We start from the raw sequence: 23754 nt of genomic DNA, 5'->3' as shown, positions 1-23754 counted from the left end.
TGAATCCATGATGACAACGACATCTCCAGATTTCAAATTTTGTTTCTGTTGATCTAGTACTTGCTCGGCATAACCCTTTTCAATAACATCCTGAAGGCAACTTGAATATTCCTTTTGAAGTTGAGGGTCATTTACAAACCTTCTTAATCCAAGTATCCTCTGCTTGGCTACAGAATAGCTATTTGGTAGCATAGCATCTGTGTTCCTAAAGGGCAGTTTCAGACAATATCTCTTATCCTGTAAAGTTAAAGAGGATTCCATGATTTCCATAAAACGAATGTCTTCTCTTGACATTTCAGTTTCTCTAAGGTTTTCTCATTGAAGTCATGGTCATACTGTTTGTTGAGCAGGAACTCCAAGTTAGATACAGAAATCTTGTTTACTAGAGCAGAACATGGCTTCACTTCAGTACTGCTGTTATTTCCATCTTCATTCAATAGACCATTAATCACCCAGCCCAACACTGTCCTTGTAGCATATGGGCCATCTCCACAGCTGTTGACCACTTCCCAAGGCTCTAGCATCTTGGGAGCGTTGGTTCCTATCAACAAGTCAACATTGGCTTTTATGGTGGGGATTTGAACCTTTGACAAATAAGGCCATCTTTCTATTTCTGCAGCAGTAACAATATTATCTGAAGTAACTGGCATTTGCTTCTGCGTAAGAACTTCTGGCAGAGGATAAAAGTTGTTTCCATTCAACCCTGATACCTCTATGCCAGACAATGAATAAGCAGTAACAACCTTTTCCTGCCCCATTGTTTTTAAGAGAAATTTAGTCCTTTTCCCTGTGATGTTTAATCTTTGCATAAGATGTTCTGAACAAAATGTAGCCGTACTACCAGGATCTAAAAAAGCGTATGTCTGTATGACATCCACTCCTTTGGTAGATTTTACTTGTACTGGAATAATGGACAGAATACAGCGACTCTTTCCGGCCCCTGTATGTCCACATGTCTGAGGAAGAGTTGATGGTTTAAGTCCGGTTGGCTCTTTTATTGGTTCAGGCTCAGAATTTGCCTTTGGAATATGCAACACAGTTGGGTGTCGTTGATCACAAATTTCACAGATTAAACGTTTATTACAATCTCTGCTGATGTGACCAGTACACAAGCATCCAAAACAAATCCCTTTGTCCTTCAACAGACAGATTTTCTCTCTGTGTTTCTTGTTTTTAAACTGTTGGCATTTATCCATAAGGTGAGCACCTGAACAACAATGACAGTATGGCCTTTGTATCTTTGATCCATTTTCAGAGTAATCCACTGATGTTGCTGTGGTAGCAAAACTACTCTCTTTACTTCTGATTCTTGACTGTAGCTTGAAGCTGCTGGAAGACCTCTGGCCAGCTGTATGTTGAGGTGCATACACTTCAATATCACCAAAAATTGGATCAGACAAGATCCTCACATGTTTCTCCAGAAATACAACCAGATCAATAAAATGAGCTCTGTGGTCGTATGACTCCCAAATATCATGAGCAACACCCCTCCATCTCTCTCTGAGTTTGTATGGCAGCTTAGAAATGACCATTTTCATATTACTTGGCATATCCAACTCCTGCATATATTGAAGTTCTTCCATCACATTGCAACATCCTCGTAGAAACAAAGCATAAGCTTGTAGAGCTTTAACATCCTCTGATTTTATTGATGGCCAGTTCAGAGCTTTGTTTATATAAGCAGTTCCTATTTTGTATTCATTTCCGAAATGTTCCTGCAGAAGACCCTTTGCTACAATGTAGCCACGTTCAATATCCATATGCTGGCAGCTGCGGACCAGTTCCTTAGGCTGTCCTGCAGTGAACTGCTCCAAATAATACAGACAGTCAGCTTTACTGGCTTTCTTTTCCACTCCTTGTTCAAACGCTTTAATGAAAGCTTTATATTGCAATGGATCTCCTTCAAACACAGGAATGTGTCGTGGTGGTAAAGACAATAGACGCTGTTGATGCACAAGTGCATCAATTATTTCATTTTGCTTACACATAATAGTGACAACATCTCCATTTTGAACTTGATCAGTTTGATGATTTATCCTTTGTCTGGTTTGATTTCCACAAGCAGTTGTTGCATCATGTTGCAAATCATATGAATTTTCTAAGTCCATTTGATCATGTGCATCAAAATACTGCTTGCTCATAGAACTTTTCTTTTCAGTCTGTTTTGGTCGCACATCCATTGCTTGCAGTTTGGTTTGTGTTGATACTGCATTTCTTTGCTGCATTACTTTACATACTGTGGGATAATAATCCTTTGCCATGACATTAAGAGTTTTATCTGATGTCAGTTTCCTTTTTTCCTTTTCAAAATAAGAGTTCATTCCGTCAGTTAGTGCACGGGAAAAACATTGTTCATCAGAAGCCTGCAGAACTGCCAACTTTGCAGTAGACGCAGCTAGCTCAGTTTCCAACTCAAGCTGTTCCCTTTTCCTTTTTATCAGTTGCTCCTGTTCCTCCAGTGCTTGACGTTCCTTCAAAACAGCCATTCTTGCAACCAGTGCAGCTCGCTCTGCTGCAGCTTTTATTTGTGCAGAGGAAGTTGTACTTGACCGATTGCTGGTAACACTTTTGTTGTAATGTTTACTCACATTGGAAACACTATCATTAGGCTTAATACTATCATCATCATGATTAATATCAACACCATTAAGTAAATGATCAGCATTTTCATTTTCATCGTTTTCTTTTGATTTAACCCACCTTTTCACATTTTCAGCAAATTCATCAGTAAACAACATTTTTGCTTTAAACCATATTTCATGTTTTTCTTTCTCCTCAACCGGCAATAAATTAATTAATGAATCATGCATGCATCTTATTTCAACACACAAATCAATGTACCCATCAAGAGACGTTTGAACTTCTGAAACCAAACCATTTTGCATCAACTCTTGTATTTTTTTCTTTAAACTGCTAGCTTTATTTAGCTTAGCCTTTCTACCAGCTTGCAATCGATCTAACCGATCAGCAATTGCTTTAGCAGAAAGTTTAACCACTCGTTTGCCCGTTTGTGTGTCACAACTGCTAGTCAGAAAGTCCTGTTTGTCAGCAGTAGATGGCGCACTAGCACCCGCTGGTAAATCCACGTCCGCTACGCAATCCTCCATAATAAAAGTCCGTCAGTCAATAGATCGCAACCAGTTAATTGATACAAAGTTAATTGTTCCTCCACTTCAGCAACCAATGCATTGGATTTACGCCATTATGTGTGCACACGTTTAGATTTAGATTCAAATGGCCATCTCGCTAATTGTAGCGCTACACATACCTATTCGATGCGTACATTTCAAATCCAGCAACAAGGAAATCCAGGTGTCCTCCTGAACGCCGATCCTGTCCGACGTCACCCCAGGCTGCAGATGAGCTAATGCCAATCAGCTGACGCTCCGTTCCCAACACACAGGCTCCGACTGCGTCCCTCATCGTAGACAAACGCCATCCAAAGTTCCTTTCTTACAATCTTTCCTTGTGATACCCAGTTTTGACTTGATTGAAGAGGCTAAGCCAAATGCTTGAAGCCCCTGAGGTGGTACACCGGGGTAAAGTTGACACGCCAATCAGTTTCTTTCTTTGTCACCACATCGTTTATTATGTTGCGGTCAAAACTGTTTCCCCCTCTCGGGTGGAACACACCTGCCTTCATTAACACCAGGTACTACTTAAATAGACACCTGACAAATCATGTGACCCGAACATTTATAATACAGAAATTCATAATCTGCTCCTACACAACCCATTATGCCTTCTGTTGAACAATTTTAAACATTTTGCTGTTTGAATTACTGTTGTCGTACAAAACCGTTTCAAAAATGTTTAAGAATTTGCGCACAAGTCGAACCTTCTTGACTTTTTTTTTTTTTTGTCGATGTGCGAAGTTTGTAAATACGGAGAAATATTGAAACTTAGAAAGGCCATCAGATTTCTGAAGATCAAACAAGACGAGTCTAATTAGTCATTATGGTATTTTTCCATATTCATCATTTAAGACACGTAAGACTTTAGTGGCTAAATGTAGTGAAACCGTTTGAAAACATATCAGTTTTTAAGCAAATTTGTAAAGTGCGTTGGTAAATTATGCATGCTTTTTAAAAACATTTTGACAGTTTCTTGCTTTTTTTTCCAAAGTAAAAACTTAATAATGTGGTGTGGATTTTTTCACAAAATCCCATTTTGCAGTAATGATGCAAAATCTCCATCTCCATCTCCATCTATAGCTGGATTGTTTCCCCATTATTCTTTGGACTAGACTCAGACTGCATGGGAAGCGTGGTTCTCAATGTGATTTTAGTCTGAACTTTGACCATGAATGTTCTTTGTTCTTAACCAATCTACTGTCAGACTGTATGCTTAAGGTTGTCTTATTGCTTTGTGATGAAGCTCCGATATCTCTCAAATGTTCCGCATACCTTCAGTAGAGTTTTAGTTTCTGTTTATTATTTTGGGTCTCATCTGTTCGGAGCAGCTTCTTCCACATGGACTCTGTCTTCTTGCTACTCCTTCTGAGAGGCTACAGTGGAATGAAGAGTTGACTGTTGTCCCGCTGTTAAGTTATTGTGGATATCTGCAGCTTCTTCAGAGTTACCATGCGGAAGGTGAGAGGCCTTGGTAGGGTAGCGATGGTCAGATCCATTTCTACCATGAATTAGTGAATTGAGCTCTGCGCAATGTTAAAAGCTTGGGCTTTTACTTGATAACCTGACTCTGGTTTTAAACCTCTCCATGACCCGTCTGCTTGTGTTTTGTGATGCCAGTCTCTGAACATCAGGTCTAAGAGAATGATAATGTTAGAGGTCTAAGGTCCCCTAACAAAACTACTGTATTTATACTGAGATCTAGCTGCACACAGGTGATCTCTGATTGTCTTGCCAACCGATTTCTGAACTGGTTGTGCTTTATCTTCAGGAGTGTTGGAGTAAAGGGGTTGATGGAGCATTTCTTTCAGATTTGTAATTGCAAGAATCTCCCTGAAAACTGCATGTTCTTCACTTTTGTCATAACAAACAATTTAAAAATAAGGGCATATTTTAACTTTTGCAGGGCATTGTGTGAATGACTGAAATTACACATTAATGTACAAAACAACCGGAAGCAAAATCTGATTTTTAACTTTTAAGTTAAAATCTTTGATTAGAGGAAATTGAAGCTCTATGTATTTTAAGCATTCAAACTGCACCATGATGGGGCGTCTGCTTTCTTTTTGCTCTCTTTATTATCCAAACTGTCATGTATGAATATTCCATCACTCATATCAAAGGTAATTTTATGCACTGGTAGCTGGAAAGCAGAAGTGATGAAAATGAGAGTTAACACTTCCAGTTATGTGCATGTTCATAGTGTGGGGAAGGGAAATTAATAGTTAAACAAAAAAGAAAGAAAGAAAACGTGCTTTTGTTGCATTTTTATTTTCACTCTCAACTACAAAAATAAAAACCTCAACTGAGCAGGAGGGCGGACTGAGCCGAGCTCTTCCTCCCACGGAGTCGCTGCTCTACACGCAGGACGTAACCACAGGAAAACCGCACGAGGGATCTGAGCTGAGGGGCTCGCGCCTTCCAAAACAACAACAGCATCTTTTTTTCTTCTTCTTTTGTTATTGCCACCACCGCTGCTTCTTCTTTTTCTTCTTCTGACTCTCACCTGCAACTTTCCGCAAATTCACACTTTCGTCGCGCGCGCCGCAGCCGCCGACTTCCCGCTTCTTACCTCTTTGCCCGTGCAGCCTGTTATGACTGAGAGAGGAATGCTGCTGCTTTTATATAGGCCTCTAAAAATAACTCACCCCCTCGCTGCCATCTACAGCGAGACCGACGTCCCCACGCAGCCAATGGCGCGGCTGCGTCCCTCAAAGCCCCGCCCACTCCCTCTGTCTCAGCGCCTCCTTAATTGGACAAGAGTGACATCATCAACCCTATTTGCCTTATAAGGTCACGCATGAAATTGAGTGACAAGGTGACTCCGCCTCTCACCCCCCACGCCCCTCCTCTTCCTCCTCCTCATGAACTCCCGTCCGCTTCTCCGCGCCGGGGTACAGTCTGCTGCTGAAGGAGCAAACCTGGCAACCTGGCAGCTTCGGACGGAGCCCGATCGGCAATCTGGCAATGCGGAAATAGATCTGGCACCCCCGGATTGAGGAGAGAAGGCGTGACAGAGCAAGCTGGAGGAGTAGAGAGAGAGAGAGAGAGAGAGAAAGCGGGGATTGCGCTGACAAAGATCAAATAACACACTTTCTACCCACGTTGCCGTTTCTCGATTTTTTTATTTTTTTTAATTAAAGTGCTCAGGTGCGCGCTCGTCTGCACCAGCTCGCGCTTTTCCGCCAGCTTTTTGTGGTTTGTTTTCTCCACTCTGAGAAAGAAAGAGGAAAAAAAAGAGAAAAGAAGAAGTGCGTTTTTAATCGCCTCTATTCCGGACTTCTTTACTTTGCCTTCTTTTTTTACCCTCTCCCCTTCCCCTTCCTCGTCAACCATGGATGTTTTGGCGAATTACAGTATTTTCCAGGAACTCCAACTCGTCCATGACACTGGTTATTTCTCGGCAATGCCTTCCCTGGAGGAGAACTGGCAGCAGGTCAGAGATGATGCGCTTTTTATTTCTTCTTCTGCTTCTTCTTCTTCTTCTCCTCCTCTCGTCTCTTTTACAAACAATCAGAAACTGAAATAAAATGTCCTGAGTGCGCATGTTTGATGTTTTCTGTGCGGGTTTCAAAAGTGGCTTTTGCATTAGGAGGGGAGTCGCTGCTGAGCCCCGTGTTAGTTGCGTCTTTTTTTTTTTCTTCTCTCGCTCACATGGAGCACCGCGAGGTCCGCTGACAGGAGAAAAACACACGCGCGCACACACACCCACACACACACGCGCGCGCGCCTGCACACAGAGGGAAATAGGAAGGGGGAGGATACATCCATACGCACCAATGGCACAGACTGGCAACGTTTAAAGAGAAGAAAAGTGTGCGTAAACACTCCAATGCGTGTTTACGCGCACTCCAAAAAAAGCAACGTGCCCGTGATCCTTCAGCGCAGCTACTCGAGGTTTAATTAACCTCCCCTGATCATTAATGTAAAAGCAGGAGCATGACGCTGTTGCTGCTAGGAGTCCCTTCAGCGTTTAATCCACCCGGAATTGATGCGCAAAACTCTCCAGAAGCAGGAGGTTGAGGTTGGAAACGCTGTTCCTGCTATAGATTCTGATAAACGACGTCTATTAATGGGGGGAAAAAATGGCTCCCTGAAATTGCTGCAAGTACAACTGCAAATTTTATTTTTTATTTTTTTAATGTATGTGTCTAGTAGCCCTTCATTTTCAGAAACACAGAGTGGCGGGGGGAGGGAGGACCAAATCTGATTTTTGCAGAAACTGTAATTTTCAATTCCAGTCAAAGATTCTCACTTGTATTTAGATCCGGGCTTTGACTGGGTCATCTTAATAAATGAATGTGATTTGATGGACTGTGGGCTCCATCAACAGCTTCCCCGGTCCACAAGGCTAAGTAAGCGTTCCCACAGCATCATTCTTCTATCGCTGTGTATCACCATGGGGACGGTTGTGATGCGCATTGCTAGTTTTCCTCCTCACAGAACCTTTTGGATGTTGGACATGAGGTTCAGATTTGGTCTCATCTGATTAGACTGCCTTCATCCTGATGCTAGCTGCGTCCTTGTTGCTGTGGCAAACAGCAACTTGAGCTCCTTACGGTTTTCTTCATGCCTGTTTTGGATGCTGAATGGGTCACTTCCCTCCAGGATCGTCCTGGATTCTGTTCCCGTCTCGTCCTCCTTTCTGCTCTCGTCCGTTTCCCTCTGCAGCATGATGCTGCCACTGTCATGTGCTACGCTGGGAAGGTGTGCTCAGAGAATCTTCCCATCAACTGTGATCAGAGTCGGAGGAGACGGCTGAACAAAAAGGTAGAGACGGCAACATCCGGTGACTGGCAACTTTGGTTGCTTTGCGATTTTTGTCGTCATTTAAAAAAAAATCATATTTAACAAGCTGTAACTTATTGCGTGAAAGTGATGGTGCGGTGCCGACATGAGAGTAGAATGACGGTGAAAGCGGTTCTGCATTCTTGGTTCCATGCCGATGATGGGGGGGTTGGTGGAGAAATGTGCGCGTTTTGCTCCTGGAGGCTGATGCTGCTCTTTGTGTGACTGATGTGATCAATAGGAGAGTCTGTCAGCCTGGTATGTTTGGGATTATCCTCCGAGACACAAAACACACAAGCTGTAGGAGATGGACACGTGCCTAATAGGAATTGACTTTTTCTTAAATAATACATCCACACCTGCCACTGTTTGTTTGCAGATAATGCTGCTGAATAATGCATGCCAGGCACCACGACATTCAGCTGACAGTGCAAGTTAGGATGCAGACTGCTTCATAACCTACTATTTAGGCACTCGAATCTCCCGCCATTCTGTCCATGTTGAATTGTTTACCCGCTGATTTTATTTCGAACGGTTTGTTTTTGTCAAGTTAAGACAGATCATATGATCCATGTGAATCCAACATCTCTCCTGGGCCTGTGTGTAGCATCCCATCTCCTCTGGATTGTCGGCGTGTGTGTGTGTGTGTGCGTGTGTGTGTGTTTATGAAACACGCACATGGAAATTGTTGCAGTGTTGGATGAAGCAGAAACTACGTTTCCTCTCACCCACTGGTTAAGTGTTGCTTCATCCTGGATTTAGTGCAAACGGCTCACTTTGCCGCCCTTTTTTTCCCTCCTCATTTATGTTAATTGTTTAGTAATGTAAACAATTAGTTCAGGTGTAATAAAAAAAATTAACTGGTTTACTTTCAGTTTGGAGTCTTATGTTACAGATACTAAATGAATATCTTACGTGCATATTGCTGGACTACTTCACTACCAATTAGTGATGCAATAGATTTCAAAATGCCATATTTTCTTGGTTGAAAAATGATTAATCCCACAACAGTTGCTATAGCAACACTAAGAAATAGCTGTGCATCCTGTTTAAGAGCCATTTGGTGGCCATGCTTTTAATCAGGCAAACAAAATGGACACTAAATATCACTTACTGTATGTCCATTGTCCATTGGGGTGACTGAGTTGCAGGATCGGCCCATGACAGGACAAGAGACACAGGACAGACGACCATGCACACACACACACCCACACACGCTCACACGCTCACACACACTTACAGGTTTAGAGGGACCATTTAACCTAAGAGTTGTGGATTATGAGAGGAAGCCGTAACATGTAGGGAGAATCCAAGCCAGGATTCAAAACCAGAACCTTCTTGCTCTAAGGCTGCTGTGCTCCTGACTTTTACATGTCAGTTAAAAAATAAATAGTTTATCCAGAAAACCTTTGATACTTCCAAAAATTCAAAGCGGGTTTAGAACAGAGATTGGTTCAGTAGCTGCATGTTCGGCCTAGCCTGACTTAGCACTTAGGCTGGCCTAGCTAGCTGAACTAAAGAGATATCTGTGTCAAAAGAGCAGGAACATATAAATAATTACAACCAAGATTATTTGTGGTCCTACTAGACTTAGGTTTAAAGTAATTTAAACATTTTACATTTCTTACTTCTTTAGCAGCCTTGCTAGTGTCCAGACTTGCATTTAATGGAAAACCTGAACAGGAAGCTAAAGATTAGGGTGATGGAAAGGAAGCCTCCTCCTCCCAGTGACTTGTTGCTCATCTCCAAAGATAAACATCAAGCTGTTTAGTTTGAAAACTGTTTGGTTGGTTTTCTTATTAGCTTTTTTTTTCTCACAGCATTTGAAATAATATCCTGCTTGGTTCGAGGAAATGCTTATTACATTAGACACATTGCGGAGAGAGAGAAAGAGATTTCTGTCCATTTTCCATACACTTATTACAGGTTTGCTTACTGTATAGATAGCTAAGGAAATGCTTAGCACGACATCCCAGGATGTCTTTCTGGCAAGAAAATTGTAATATTTTAGATAGATTTGGAGGCAGAAAGCAATTAGCTTCTAATGGATACCATTACTCGACCTGAATTGCTTGTTCAGAATAATTCCATTGGTTTATAGCTTTGCTAATAAGATGTTTGTGCTAAATTAGGCTAACAATGTTCTGGAAGGCCCTCTGCAGCCAGACGAGACTGCTTGTAGAAAACCATTACTTCATCCCACTCTTTGTTTCTGTCGGCCTGTTTTTAAATAAATCCTACATTTTAGGAGTTAAGCAGATTTTGACTTTTATTTTCCTCAGCGTTGAGCATTTATGGTCCATTTTCCAGTTTTGAAGTGTGGAATATTCTCTGTCATTGTAGCTTGAAGGAACCAAACAAAAAAAAGAAAATAATGTCTTTTTCTCTTTTTTTTTTCTCTTTTTGAATGCATCTGCACTAGCTGCGACACGGACAGAAACCTGGCACACTCGCATTTTTTCCACTCTTGTTCCTTCTGTCTCTCGCTATTCCCTCATTTACTCCATCGCTCATAGGCTTACAAACACACGCGCACGCCTACACAAACTAACGCTCACACACACATGCGCACACGCTTGGCTGGCATGCACTAATGGAAAGCTAAGGTCTGGCAGGACTCATCCCGCCACTTTCGACAGTAATTGGCCGTTTGCTGTCAGACGGACAGAACCACACACACGTGCACACCCCGTCAGACAAACAACACGACACAATCAGGCAGCCTGATTTGTGGCTATCATTTATCTCTCAAGGCTCTGTATCCTCATGCAGCCTTTTATCAGCTGCTTTGCATCATGGTAACAGACGCAGGGGAAACAACAGCCTTTGTCTTACCTGCCTGTCATTTTCGTTGCATTTGACGGCGTCCTGTGTGCAATTGCAGCATCTTTCTGCATTAGGACTGAAGTGATGGGCTTTCGGGGGGGAGGAGGGCATCTGTGCGCCTGTGCGGAGTGGTCAAGGATCAAACTCAGACGTCCCAATTAGGAGTAATCCATTTATTCCACAGCAGAGCCGCTCAGAGGTCTGATAAAAAACAGAGGGAAGTAGAGAAAGCGAAAACAGAGGGATGCTGAAAGTGTAATTGAAGTAGAGGCCATGTTTTTTTTATGTGGATGTTGTAGAGCTGCATTTACAGGCTGTGTGTGTGGGCGTGTGTGTGCGTGTGTGTGCAAGGTTTGCAGGTATCTATTTAAAAGTGTTGCGTTGCTTTAAACCGGCTGACTCGAATATCTTTTTCTCATCTTGTCTGCTAGTTTACATGCTGTGTGTGTCTGTAGTTCTTTTCAAGCGTATTGATTTATTTGCTGTGGAGTCATTACAGCACTCTGCTAGACCAGCCGGTTCTGTGTTACAGGGAAACCTTGCCTGCTTTTGTCCAGGAAAGGCTACAAGCCTAAATCTGCTTCTCCAATGCAATCAGACAGTGTGGCAGTGCAAATGGTAAAAAAAAAATAAATAAAATAAACAGTATCCAGTCCTATCCGGTTCCGTTCTCCAGTAAAAGAAACGCTCACATATTTCTAACACGTGCGATTTTTAGAAGTGGGAAAAGTCCCTTTTATCTACCCTTTTAGGTGCAGCTAGTTATCGTTTAGAGCAACAACGTGGCAAGCTAGTGACTGAGCTTGGCTCATAATAAAATGATATTAAATTAAAAGGTTTTATGTTTATTCAACTGGGAGGCATGTTTCTGCCTTCCCAACTATTTTTATGTGCAATTTATGTTGAAAAACGTTCACACTCTTGTCATTTACAAACAGAAAAGCCTTTAATGGTGTCACAGCAATCAAAGTTATACTTCCTGAGTGGATTTTGTTTTTGTTTTTCCACTTGTTTTCTTGTGTTTTTGTCATCGTCCTAAACTTTGGCTCCACAGATTCTCTTGGCCGCTTCATAATACGAACATTAATTCCAGTGAGAAGAAACGTGTCGCTAAAATCAGAACTTTGCGGACGTATAGAACATTTTGTGCTTGCCTGGGAGTGTAATAAAGGCAACGATATATTTACATAATGTTCACAGTATTTTAACAGCTTGAGGCAGAAAGCTGTGCGACAGTCTGGAGGTTGCGCTTTCAATATTATGCTACAGTTTGCATCGAAAAAGTTTGAGAGGGTTGAACCACTTGTCATGTTTCTAAAGCAGACCCAGGAGAGAAAATCGTTGGACGTTATAGAGAGATGCTTCTGCAACCGACCTTAAAAATGAGCCTAAATTTACTAAAGCAAAAATCTTTCCAGCTTCATAAATGCCATTTCTTTAACCATCCTCTTTCGATTCCTGTATCTTTGAACCGGAGTCCCGCTAACACACCTTAGGGCTTTGTAAGGTCGACACAAATAATAATAATAATAATAATAAAAATAAAAATAAAAAAACAGTTAAAAACTAGACCTACTGTATTATTTATTTCAAATATGTAAATTATATGCAGCTTCCCAATCAGTACAATATAACATGCATGTCACATTTCCAGATAAGACAAACACAATAAAGACAATAAATAAAAACATAGCTGGCAACCAAAACTGAGTTTTTACTCGTACATCCTGTGTTGTTTTCTTAGCTTATGAAGCATAAAAGAAAGTTAAAACTTCTGTCTGCCTGTGTTGCAATAAAAACATCCAACCAAACTATCTAATGATATCTAAAGCTCTGACAGAATGCTGCTCACAGATCTCTAAAGTAAATAAAAATAAAACAACCCCCAGTAAACCATTTGAGTATCCAAGCTGCAGAATACGCTTGCAGGCTGTGCAGCTACTCATGCGTACCGTCTGCTTTTTTTTTTTTCTTTTCTTCCCTCCTTCTCATCCCCTCTGCAACCTGTTGACCTGCTGCAGTGACCACTGCATGAACTGTTTTCTCTCTTTCGTTTTCTTTCTCGCTCTGTTTTCCTCTCTGACTATCTGCCCACGGCTTGAGGCGGGCTCGGGGAAGTTTGACAAGATAATGAATTGCCATGCATGCTGCAGTTTTTCACATTTCACAGCCCAGTAACTCTGGGGATGGAGTGAAGGGTGGAGGGGCTTGGGGCGGGAACGGAGGGGCGCTTGGTAAGAGGAAGAGGACGAGAGATGCCGAAAACACCAGCAGACAAAATAAAAGTGCAGATTAAAGTTAGTCAGAAAAGATGAGACTTTTGGTCCTTTTCCTTTTCTCTCTTTCTGCCCTCCTTTAATGTGTGTCTCACAGTTTGCCCGGGGTTGACACACACACACACACACACGCACACACACACACAGTTATGTAATTGTCTGTGGAGCACAGCTGCTTTGTCATAGTCACAGCAGACAAAAAAAGATGAAGCTGAGGGAGAGAAACAAAAGAATGTAGAGAAAAAGATGGAAGTGTGAGATCAGCGCAAGAAGAAAGGTGAAAGAGGTCGACGAATAAAGCTTCTCTTCATGCGCTGAGTGATGAGAGAGAGACAGATATGTGGCTCTTTTTAAATGTGGGAAAATGTTCTTTCATCAAGTGAACTCGAACTTTACTCCAGTGCTCTCGTGTTGCGTGAAGCAATAGATATTTCAGATTAAAATCGCAGAAATTCATCGTTGATGTCTTTGAACATGCTTCTGCGTAGGAAGACTTCTTACCGCGTTTTCTCATTTAAATGGTGCGCTTTATGTTGTTTGTGCTGCGCTTTCAAGTCATCAACACGCTGCGTTTTGACCAACCGTGGCTCTTTGCAGCAAGTCGCCGGATGTTTGGATGGTGGCATTGCTGAATCGGTGTGGGGGACCAATAGAAAACGTTCGTTGGAACCTGGAGAGCAACCCAGGAAGGAAATGACTGTTTCTATGTTGATCTTCAGCATCGTCTGAGTTAAAGCGCATCGATTGTGATCATCTCGGAGAAAACTACTTTGAGCAACAGTGACGTTAAACTCTTTGTTGGATTTTGCTAATTTCATATCGGCAAGAGGAGTCCAGTCATTTATTTCTCGACATATTTTCACTGATTGCATCGATGCAGTTCTGTTTCCTGCCCTGGGCAATTTGCTACCTGTCTTCCCCTTCTTCCTGCCCAGCTACGTTTGAATGAAAGCCTCAAGCGTCACAAAAAATAAAAAACAAAATCTTCAAAAAGTGACATAGATGCATCAAATTACCCAGGAATACGTCTTCAGATGGTTTCTGGGATGCTAATGCGTGTTTTGCCACGCTGCTGCTTGTAATCTTAAGATGGCCTCCATTTGCGCAGAAATATCAGAATTTCTCAGTAGCGAGAAAAGCTGCACAATATCACAAAAACATGCAAATGAGTTTATTTGTAATTTTCCTGAATTTGAATTCACATTTTTCTGGCTTTTTTTCCACTTCCTTCAACACTCTTTGCGAGCGTTAGCATCTTGAGCACAAAAATACGTGCTTGGATTTTCAACCATACTTTCAGACTAAATGCACGAGGCTTGGGATATGATACCTAAAACAATATTTCATATTATTGAGTTGCATTATTGCAGACTTTGACAAAGGGACATGAACTGAGATTTGCTGCATTGTGCTTCTCAGAGGTAGAACATCCTCTGGAATCCAAAGTTTTAATTTGGAAAGTTGGAGCTTCCTCTCCAACACTGACCTCCAGATCCAACATGGCTGCTGGGCTCAATGCAACGTAATCACGTCTGCAGTTCCGGCCTGTTGGTTTGCACTTCCAATGGTTCGGATCTCATCTCATTGGACCCCCTGCGTAGTAAAGAAAAACTTGCTGCTGCAGAGTTTGGATGGCATTTACGCGGCTGACGTCGCTAGTTGTAGTTAGATGGAGGTTGCAGACTTTTAAGGTAAATGAAATTCTGAACTGAAGTTTCTTGATTAGCCAGAAAAAAAATAAAAATACTGTGCATTGCTCCGTCATCTAAAGCTGAAAAGGGATGAATTGAAAGATAAACTTTTAATTCACGAAGAATTATTTTTCCATTGATAATGCTGGTTAAAAATATTTTTACATTCCTTTTCTTTTTTGGAGGGGGTGGGGTGGGGGAGGGATTATGAGGTAAAGATGCTGTTATTGTCTTCATTTCATAATTTCCAGGCGCTCGCGTCAAAACCCGCCGACGGTGTCCTGGGAGCCCATGATTCAGTAAGTGAATAAGGCAGAGATTAGATAAGAAACGGAGCAGTCAGACTGAAACGGCAGGAAGGCAGAACAAATGAACTGCACTCGTGATGGAGAGAGGGAGAGAAAGCCAGAGAGGTAGAGGGAGCGAGGGAGAGAGCTTACGCTGTGAAAGCTATAGTCCTGATCTTTCAAGATGAGTGCCTTTCTCCAGCTCTATTCACCACGGAGCCCGATTACTACAGTTTATAAGGAGATTTACTCATTCATCTCTGCATGCTTGGAGCACACACGGGATATCTGTTATTGTGAAGCGACTCGTCCTAATAGGTCTCATGTGGTACCGATTCACCACGTTTTTTTCCTTTCTTTTTCCAACCAAAAGGCCCCGCATTTTAGGAACTGTGCTGCTCTGGTTTACAACCTGCTGTTTGATTTAAAAAAAGCAAAAGAAAGAAAGGTGAATAAATAGTGTCAGTTCCATCACGTCTTGGGGAGACGAATATGTTTAGCTCTGCTTGTCTTAAAAACTTGTTGCAGGAGGACGACTGCTGTTGATGCTAAAAGAGAATAGAAAACGATGTTTGTCCTACTTAAAAAATTAATCATGACATATTGTTGTTGACATAGATTGTGGCTAATAACAGCTTTTAAGGGTTAAGTTGATCAGTTTGGCGCCTGGGGTCAGGAATTGATTTAGAAAAAAAAACCCCCGCAAAAAACAGATTACTTAGAGAGAAGCGTTTTTAGAACAATGGGAGGAAACCCCCCCCCCCAACTAAACACACTTTACAACGATTCTCCATCATGTTGCTAGGAATTTAAAACTGTATTATTATTATTATTACTTTTTTAAATCAAGCACCCAGCAGTGTTTAATTTATTCACTTTCATTACCAGCAGTCACGGCTGTGATCACAGGCTCAGGTGTGTTGAGTCTTTTTTTTTTTTTTGTCTCCACATCCTGCTGAGCCAGTGTTTGTGGATCAATTGGCTCGGGGATGAAGCCTTGTGACCTGGCAGCCGTCCAGATCCTCCCCCTGCTCCCACCACCACCACCTCACCCAAACATCCCTTTTTGTCTGGGAACAGTTGAAATTTGCACGTTTTAGAGGTAAGACATGTTAGTAACTCAGGCTAACATGGAGTAGAGGAGGTTTTGTTCTCCACTGGAGCTGGAGCGCTGATGGAAACACAAACGGAGTCGACGTAGGATCTGCTTCCTCTCTTTTTCAATCGCAAGAGCAGAAGTGCTTCCAAAACGCGTTAGTTGGTTGTGAATTTATCTTGGGTGAACACGTAGCTTTACTTTCACCGCTGCTTGTGTGTGTTTCCCTTTTCGTAGAGCCGATGAAGAGGACGGCTTCGTCTGCGATTTCTAATATTTAAGCCTCCTCTGTGTGTGTGATGAGATCATTCAGTGTGCAGAGGATGTTGCACACCATGAATGTGCAACATCCTGTGTGTGTGTGCGTGTGTGTGTGTGTGTGTGTGCGCTAGCTTGCCAAGGCTAACAGGACACACACGTGTTCTTGCTTTTATCTTCATATATGTCCAATAAGACGAACCCAAACTATCACAAACACACAGATCAATTCAACAGTGACTGGAAACAAAAGGCTGTGTGGTTTGGTGAGGATACAAAGCATTTTAATTTCACTCTCAGAGAAAAATAATACAAGGGCATTCCTATAAAGTTGTGGCTGCTCCTCAGTTTACAGCATATATAAAGTCCAGCTTTCCTTCACCATCTGCTGTCTCTTTAACAGCGCAGTCATTCAGTGTCCAGCTGTCTGCTTCATGAGACAGACAAACATTTCCTGGTCAACAGTTGTGATAATGAAGCGGGAGTTTTCTGTGACGCCCTTCGAAAATAATACACCTTCCACACCTGTTTTTGTCGTACTTGAGCAAAATTTAGGTTCTTGGAAAATACTTTCATGCAAGGATAGTTTCCCATACCAAGATATGATGCCATGCATCCAAAATCCTTCCACCTTCAAGTATCCCAATTTTTAAGTCTTATAGAAACGGAGGGCAGAGTTTGAACCTGAAAGGTTTCAGACTCATCATCTATTTCTTCTTCAAAACCAAGTTTTAAAACGTCCGTTATAAAAACCAATCACTAATCGTATTACTGTACAGATTTTGCCTTCTTTCAACAGTAACGTTGCGGATGACATCCATTCCATCCTCTGATTCTGACACATCTTTAGTTTTTTTTTAACCCAAATATAAATTAAAGACAGAAATAATTCTGTACTTATATCCACTTGATGTGAGTCAGTTTTCATCAAAACGTGAATAGATGTCATTAAATTCCTTATTTCACCTCTTACTGTCACGTTGCTGCTTTTGGTCTCAGATAAACCGAAGAAAAGGGAAAATCTAATCTTTATGGGAGAAATGTAATACATATGCCTTAAGTCTGTTTGGTTTTAAAACAATAACTTAGACTTCAATAAAACTGAAGACAAACAGATTAATAATCTGTGTTGTAAATGCTTTTGGCGAGTTTAATGGTTTTATTTGCATTTATTTGCGATCACAGGATCCAGGTTACGGAGCCCCCTAGGGGACATAAAGGATTTTATTTTTTATTCTGTCGCAATAATTACTTCATGTGGCAATAATTAAATACTGTAAGCTTTTCTTATACTTTCTGCTATTATATAAGGTTTTTGTGAAGTTTTTCCATGAATGTTAATATCTCATTTTGAAATATCTGAAGTTTAAATCTTTTTCTTTAGTACAGAAATGCAACACAAACCTAAATAGAAACTTTCCATAAGTATGAATGAAAGGAGAAATACGTCCAAACTATTTGGACTATTTCTGAGTTATCATCACGGGGTAATAAAATCGTCTGACGGTTCTGATTGCGTCTCTATTGTGTTGGTCTGAACGGTTTGAAGTTTTCATGTGCATTTCCATCTCAACCTGACACAAACAGACATAAACATGCAGGGAATAGATCAATTTTCTATCGGCTTTTTGCACCAGTGTTACAAATAAACACATTTTCTCTGAGGTTCTTCAGTGAAAATGTTAAATTTTAAATTGATGTTTGTGACTGTATACAAAATACACCAGCAAGTATTGCAGTAAGCTTGTTGCGAGATAACGCAGTCCTCTAGGGGGCGCTCTACCAGGTTAGTCTCTTACTCTACCTTTTTGTCTCTTCCTACGCCTGGTTAAAAACCATTTCATTCTCATGTATCCATTTGTGTATCTTTGTAATTAAGTGTTTTGAGTTAAATAGCAATTCAACAACTCAGTTGTCATTTGTAAACACATTTTGCAATATTTTCATAAGACTGTGTGACTGTGTGACATAAGACTCATTTATTTTGGCTTTCTTTCTCCTCGGAGTGACCTTCTACAGGTTAGCGTTAGCCGATCTCCTCACATGGATCTCCCCCACAGCAGACGGCTCCCTTTTTGTAGCACCTGGAAAAAGTTAGGGAAATAAAAAGAATCGAAGTGATAAAGGTGAAGGAGGCGAAACGAGCATCCATCATCTGTACCCGCTTGTCCTTGCAGAGTCACAGGGGGAGCCGCTGCCTGTCCCCAGCAGTCACTGGCCGAGAGGCGGGACACGCCCTGAAAGGGTCGCCAGTTCATCTCAGGCCAACACACACTCACACACACACACCCAGGCTTACAACTCAGGACACTTTCTACAGAGACCAATTAACCTAATAGTCATGTTTTGGTATTGTGGGAGGAAAACGGAGTCCTTCATACAGCATGCTAAATCCGTACAGAGTCACCTCAGATTGGGATTCAAACCCAGGACCTGCTTGTGACAGTGTAGCCCTGAATGTGACCAGCTCATGTGAATATCCAGAAGTACCAAATGTTGTCAATTTCTTTTGTCTTTCGTTGGCAAGCAGCAGTCAAAGTCGCACAGTAAGTGTGCCTGCGTGAAAGCTCGTTGTGGAGAGGTTCCTCTGGGACGTCGGGCTGAAAGATGGTGTGTACGGCGGCGCTACGGCGAAGGTGCGACTGTGACAAATGAGACGGAGTTGTTGCGGAGCAGCCAAAGCGTTGCCGCTGTATTATAGTGCACCTTTATTCAGGCATGATAGTGGCGCGTGTTCAGAGCGGGACAGTAAATGGGTCAGATGTGCTGGAGGAGAATGACCTTGGGAATTTTGGCCTGCTTCTCTTCCTGCCTCTGCAGACGCATGCCTTTATGTCAGGTTGGAGAGGAAAAGGCGGCGGCTGACAGAAGCAGAACCTCCTCCACCTTCTTCCAAAACGTTGCCTCTGACAATACAGCACGTAGTTTCCTTAAAATATCTCACTTTTATTTTGACCTACGGTGGGCCTTAGAAGGTTTCCTACACCAAGCTTTACGAAATATCTTGTCTTCCTGATCTCCAAATATCTCTGAGTGTGTTGCGTAGCTAAAAATACGAGTCATTTTTAATCTTTGGGCCACAGTCTGTCAAGCCATTTTTGGTATTTTTCATAATTAAAACTCCTGAACCCGGCCAGCTGTGGACAAGGAGATTTCTTTTCATTGTCTGGCTCTACAGTGCCTTTCTTGGTGGACGGGGATATGTGGGTCGCCAGCTATTTTAATCCATTATGTTGCCAGGAATACCTGAGGGAGTGTGCAAGTGCTGTGCGTGTGTGTGTGTGTGTGTGTGGATAAGTGCATTTCGGCTCTGAACTCACTCCTAAGTGTGTTTGAACAAGTTGTAGAGGAGAGTGCAAATTAGAAGTGTCTATGTAGGAAAATGTGATATTTTACCAATTGCAAACACATCAGAGTTTTTATTTTATTTTATTACTTTGTAGCTTTTACTTCTGTTTACTCAAGTCTTTATTCTTTAAAAAAAGAGAACTGTTTCAAACATCAGGTGACTTTTTTCTTCTTTCTTTTGTTTTATCGGCGTATAAAGCCGTTGTTCATTTGATCAAACCGTGCACATGTCATCATCAACGCCGTGTTTCTGTTGTTTCTTATGCGTTTATGACAGCTCAAAGATGAGGAAGTGATTAAAAATAAATATGATGCCGTCGTACGCCGCCGCCGCCGCCGCCTCCCCCCCTCTGTCCGTGATGTCACCCGGAGAGACACTGCTTTTCCTTGAATGCATGATAGTTTCCTTTTCTTTTCTTTTTTTTAAGCTGTCATCTTGAGTTTTCTACTGACACGGCACAGTTGAGCTTAAAAAAAAAACAAAAAAAACTAATAAGCATCCGAATCCAGTCACCGGCTGATTTACATAAAAAAAGAAATACCTTTTCATTTTTGACTTTATAGAAAATGTAAAAATGAGATTAAAAAGAACTACTTCCACGGCCTGTAAGTCAGTGTAAATGCTTCTGTTGTTGATGCAGTAGTCGTATTGTTATACTTCTTTTCAATGCAAGTAATTGTCCTAAACTTGACTTAAACATATTTGGTTTTGAGTTTTGCGAAAATCTTTTACGTGTCGATTCAATACAAAAAAATAATGGAAATATTTCAAAGACAAATGAATTGTTTTGAATAATAAACGCGTTAAATATCACTTCCCTGATGGGATGGACGAATGTTGTCCATGAGAATGCAGATTTATTGCAACCATGGAAAACTGTATAAGAGTTTTTCAAATACCAAACATTAAAATGTTTTTTTATTTTTTATTTCAACTTTTGATTCCACAAAATCAACAATAAACATCACAAAAAACAATTAAAAGTTGATAGGGAGGCCTGTTTAGGGACAAACTGCACCATTAAAGTCGCTGGTCAGTTGGCTTTGATGTTTTCTTTTTGTTGTTTTTGCGTTTTGCCAACACATAGCACAACAGATTTTTAAACACTTTAACTGTTGTTACTGCAGAACATGGTGCCAAGCTTTCAAGTGGTCATATCTCCCGTCCCTTTCATCTGATTTAAAATCATTTCCAGACTGCCTTACAAACACGAGATCATGCGGCTTGTGATGCTGCTGAAGAGCGCAGCTTGAAGCTCGCAGGCACAGACAAAGAAGCTTTTTCACAATTACGCACATTAGGCTGGACACGGTCTCGGTTTCCTGCTGGATGATAAGCAAATGTCCCTTTGATGCCAATTGTAAACACAACATTATTTTGTTATTTATTTATTTATTTATTTTCTTTTTGTGCGAGTGCATGCCCTTGGGAGAAGGGAGCCGTCTGAATTATTAAAGCGTGAACTGCCAGAGTGGAGGAGAGTGTTTCTTTTTTACCCCCAAGACTTTCATGCAGAGACGGTTTCATCTACAAATGTGCAAACAGACACACACACACACACACACACACATCGAGGTTGCATGACTCATGCAGCCACCTGCTTTGCTTTCCAGCAAGGCGGATGAGATCAGTGACTTCCTCAAAATACCAAAACCTCTGGAGGTAGAGAAGACAGAAGGCAACCCTGGTGTGTATGAAAAGACAGGAGAGAAGGTGTGATGACGATGGCTGCCTCCCAGGAGTCTCTCTCTCTCACACACACACACACACACACACACACACACAATCTGGTACATGTTTCCTTTTTAGGATTTTCTTGTGGTTAAATTAAATGCCTGTCACACAAACCCTCAGTAATGTGTTGAATCAGCAACCAGACGATGAAGCTTTTACTAGTTCTTTTGGCAAAATAATAATAACATAATAATAATAATGCAACATAGAGAAGATTATCTACCTAACCAAATTATTTTTTTATCAAAGAATATCTGCTGTTTGCGAATCCTGATCCTCTTCATACAAACCAAACAAATCCAGGTGCTCCCATTCAAGGTTGGAAAATGTAGCAGATACTCCGCTTTAGAGTGACCTGAAACATACAAACTACGCTGTGGTTTGAATGCTGGATGAAACATTAAAACGTTCCTGTTATCTGTGGCCTTTCTACATGGATGTAAAAAGAGAGAGTGGCACGTTCTCTGCGAATAACTGAGGACTGAATGTGAACGCATTCAGTCTAAAACCAGAAGCACAATCGTTTGTGCTTCTGGTTTAGATTCGGTGTTTTAAGCATCAAATCGTCTGTTTTTTTCAGACTCGCTCTGTTGAGAATCAGGTCGTCAACACAGTCAGACATGAGCCACCTGGATTTGTTGAGTCTTCAGTAGAGGTGCAGCACAAATCAAAACTTTAACCATTTTCGCTTTGTGCTCGAAGATGCTGCAGTGGAGAATGTCTAACTACCTGCGTATTTATTCAACAAAGTAGACATACCTCTCTATCCTTTAGAAGAAGAAGCTGACTTAAATGTTTCTTCTTCTAAACATTTAGTTTCAGCTCCCCATCAGGTTTTGAACACACAAGGTCTAACAAACAGTGGACCCCTGTCACATATTCAACTATTTGTTGATTTTTCTGGGGAACTCCACATTATTTGTGAAAAATTCATCCATGAGCAGACATTTTTGTACAACACATCCTAAAATATTTGAACAAAAATGAGGCTTTGGATGCTAAAATGCAACAATGCTGCTTTATGCGTTATTGGTTGACATTTGCAAAGCAGCCAATCCAGCTGATTGGCTGTAACCCCAAAAGTCGAGTTAAGGACCGTAGATTTTAGCTTCTGCTCTGTGAGATGGTTTCCGTTGTGTTGATTAATTCATTTTAAAGTAGATTTGGCAGTTCAAAAAATTTTTAGTCAGTGTTCTACGGGATCCGCTGTATGTATAACGTCAAGCTGTAAAATGAATAACCAATATACATCAGTACGATGATGTTAGCTCACTATGGATTTAGGCTTTTTTTTTTGTTTGTTTAAATATTCTTCCAGATTCTTAAATGTTTGTTTGGTCTCAATGAGTCAAACAATGAGCAGAAATGGACTCTTGTTCCGGTTAAAGAGAACCAAACTCCTCTGGTGTGAAAACACAAAGAAAAGAAAAAAAAAATTACAAAAATGTTCTTTCTGTAAACGCATCAACCAACAACAACTTGTTCTTTCACATATTTATTTGTTAGAGATTAGATGTCGTAGTGCGATAACTCGATTTCTGATCCTGATCATCTAATGGCCCTCTGATATATTTACATTAGTCTATTGGAGACAATGAAGTGAAACGAGTGCAACATACAGCCAGGGATCAGCTGCTGTTGCTTTTTAATGGATTGACCCTTTCTGTGCATGAGGTGTGTGTGTGTGTGTGTGTGAGAGAGAGAGAGAGATGGGCCGGTGGGGGGATAAAGTGGGGGATGAGGTCATTGTGTTGTGTGAGCATGCGTGACTCTCTTTGGGTGTGTGAAATAAAGGGTGGTGGATGTATAAGTGATGACTTCATTCGTTATGTATTAATTTATGCCTTGACTTGTCCCTTCAGTTGTGCATGTGTGTGTTAACCATCTATGAACGGGGAACACCAACAGGAGAAAAGCTTTTATTCCAGACAAAAGCCAGTTTGTGAAAAGATAAAAATGAATTAGTGTTGCACCAATGAATTTGCCAACAACCTTTTTTTTTTTTTACTCATCACAAGTGAAGTGCAGACGCTATCCCCCAATAAGTGTATATAAAAAACAAAAACGCGAATCTTTTACAGTCTGCAAATGAGTACGCAAAGATTTTTTATATGGACTGTGACACTAAGAGAAAATATGCTGCAGGTTGTAGTTTTGAATCAAACGGTACATAGATATTTGAAGATGCCCCTTGTATTTATCTGATCTTTGCAAAACTAAAAACATGTTCATTAAGCACAACAATCTAACCATTGGTAAATAGAAAAACCCATATCTTTTCCATATTTGACCCACTGATGACCAGCTGATCAGGACGA

General features: G+C 41.2%; 1 protein-coding gene across 5 annotated transcripts in view; it reads left to right on the top strand.

Moving 5' to 3' along the window:
- Nucleotides 1-23754, top strand: part of klf7b (Kruppel-like factor 7b) — a 135277-nt gene that overhangs the window by 38640 nt on the left and 72883 nt on the right. Inside the window, exon 1 of one of the 5 annotated variants that reach the window (XM_044132885.1) lies at nucleotides 5998-6567. The exons of 3 other annotated variants lie outside the window; for them this stretch is intronic. In XM_044132885.1, the coding sequence (XP_043988820.1) occupies nucleotides 6466-6567 (102 nt within the window). In that variant the 5' untranslated portion in view covers nucleotides 5998-6465. Of the gene's footprint in view, nucleotides 1-5997; nucleotides 6568-7802; nucleotides 7902-23754 lie in introns of those variants that run through there. One more of the 5 variants, XM_044132884.1, reaches the window with a different exon arrangement.

The sequence above is a fragment of the Gambusia affinis genome, linkage group LG11 (genome assembly GCF_019740435.1).
Source record: "Gambusia affinis linkage group LG11, SWU_Gaff_1.0, whole genome shotgun sequence".
Taxonomy (NCBI): Eukaryota; Metazoa; Chordata; class Actinopteri; order Cyprinodontiformes; family Poeciliidae; genus Gambusia; species Gambusia affinis.
The sequence above is the reverse complement of the archived record's forward strand: the minus strand, read 5'-3'. Positions and strand labels throughout refer to the sequence as shown.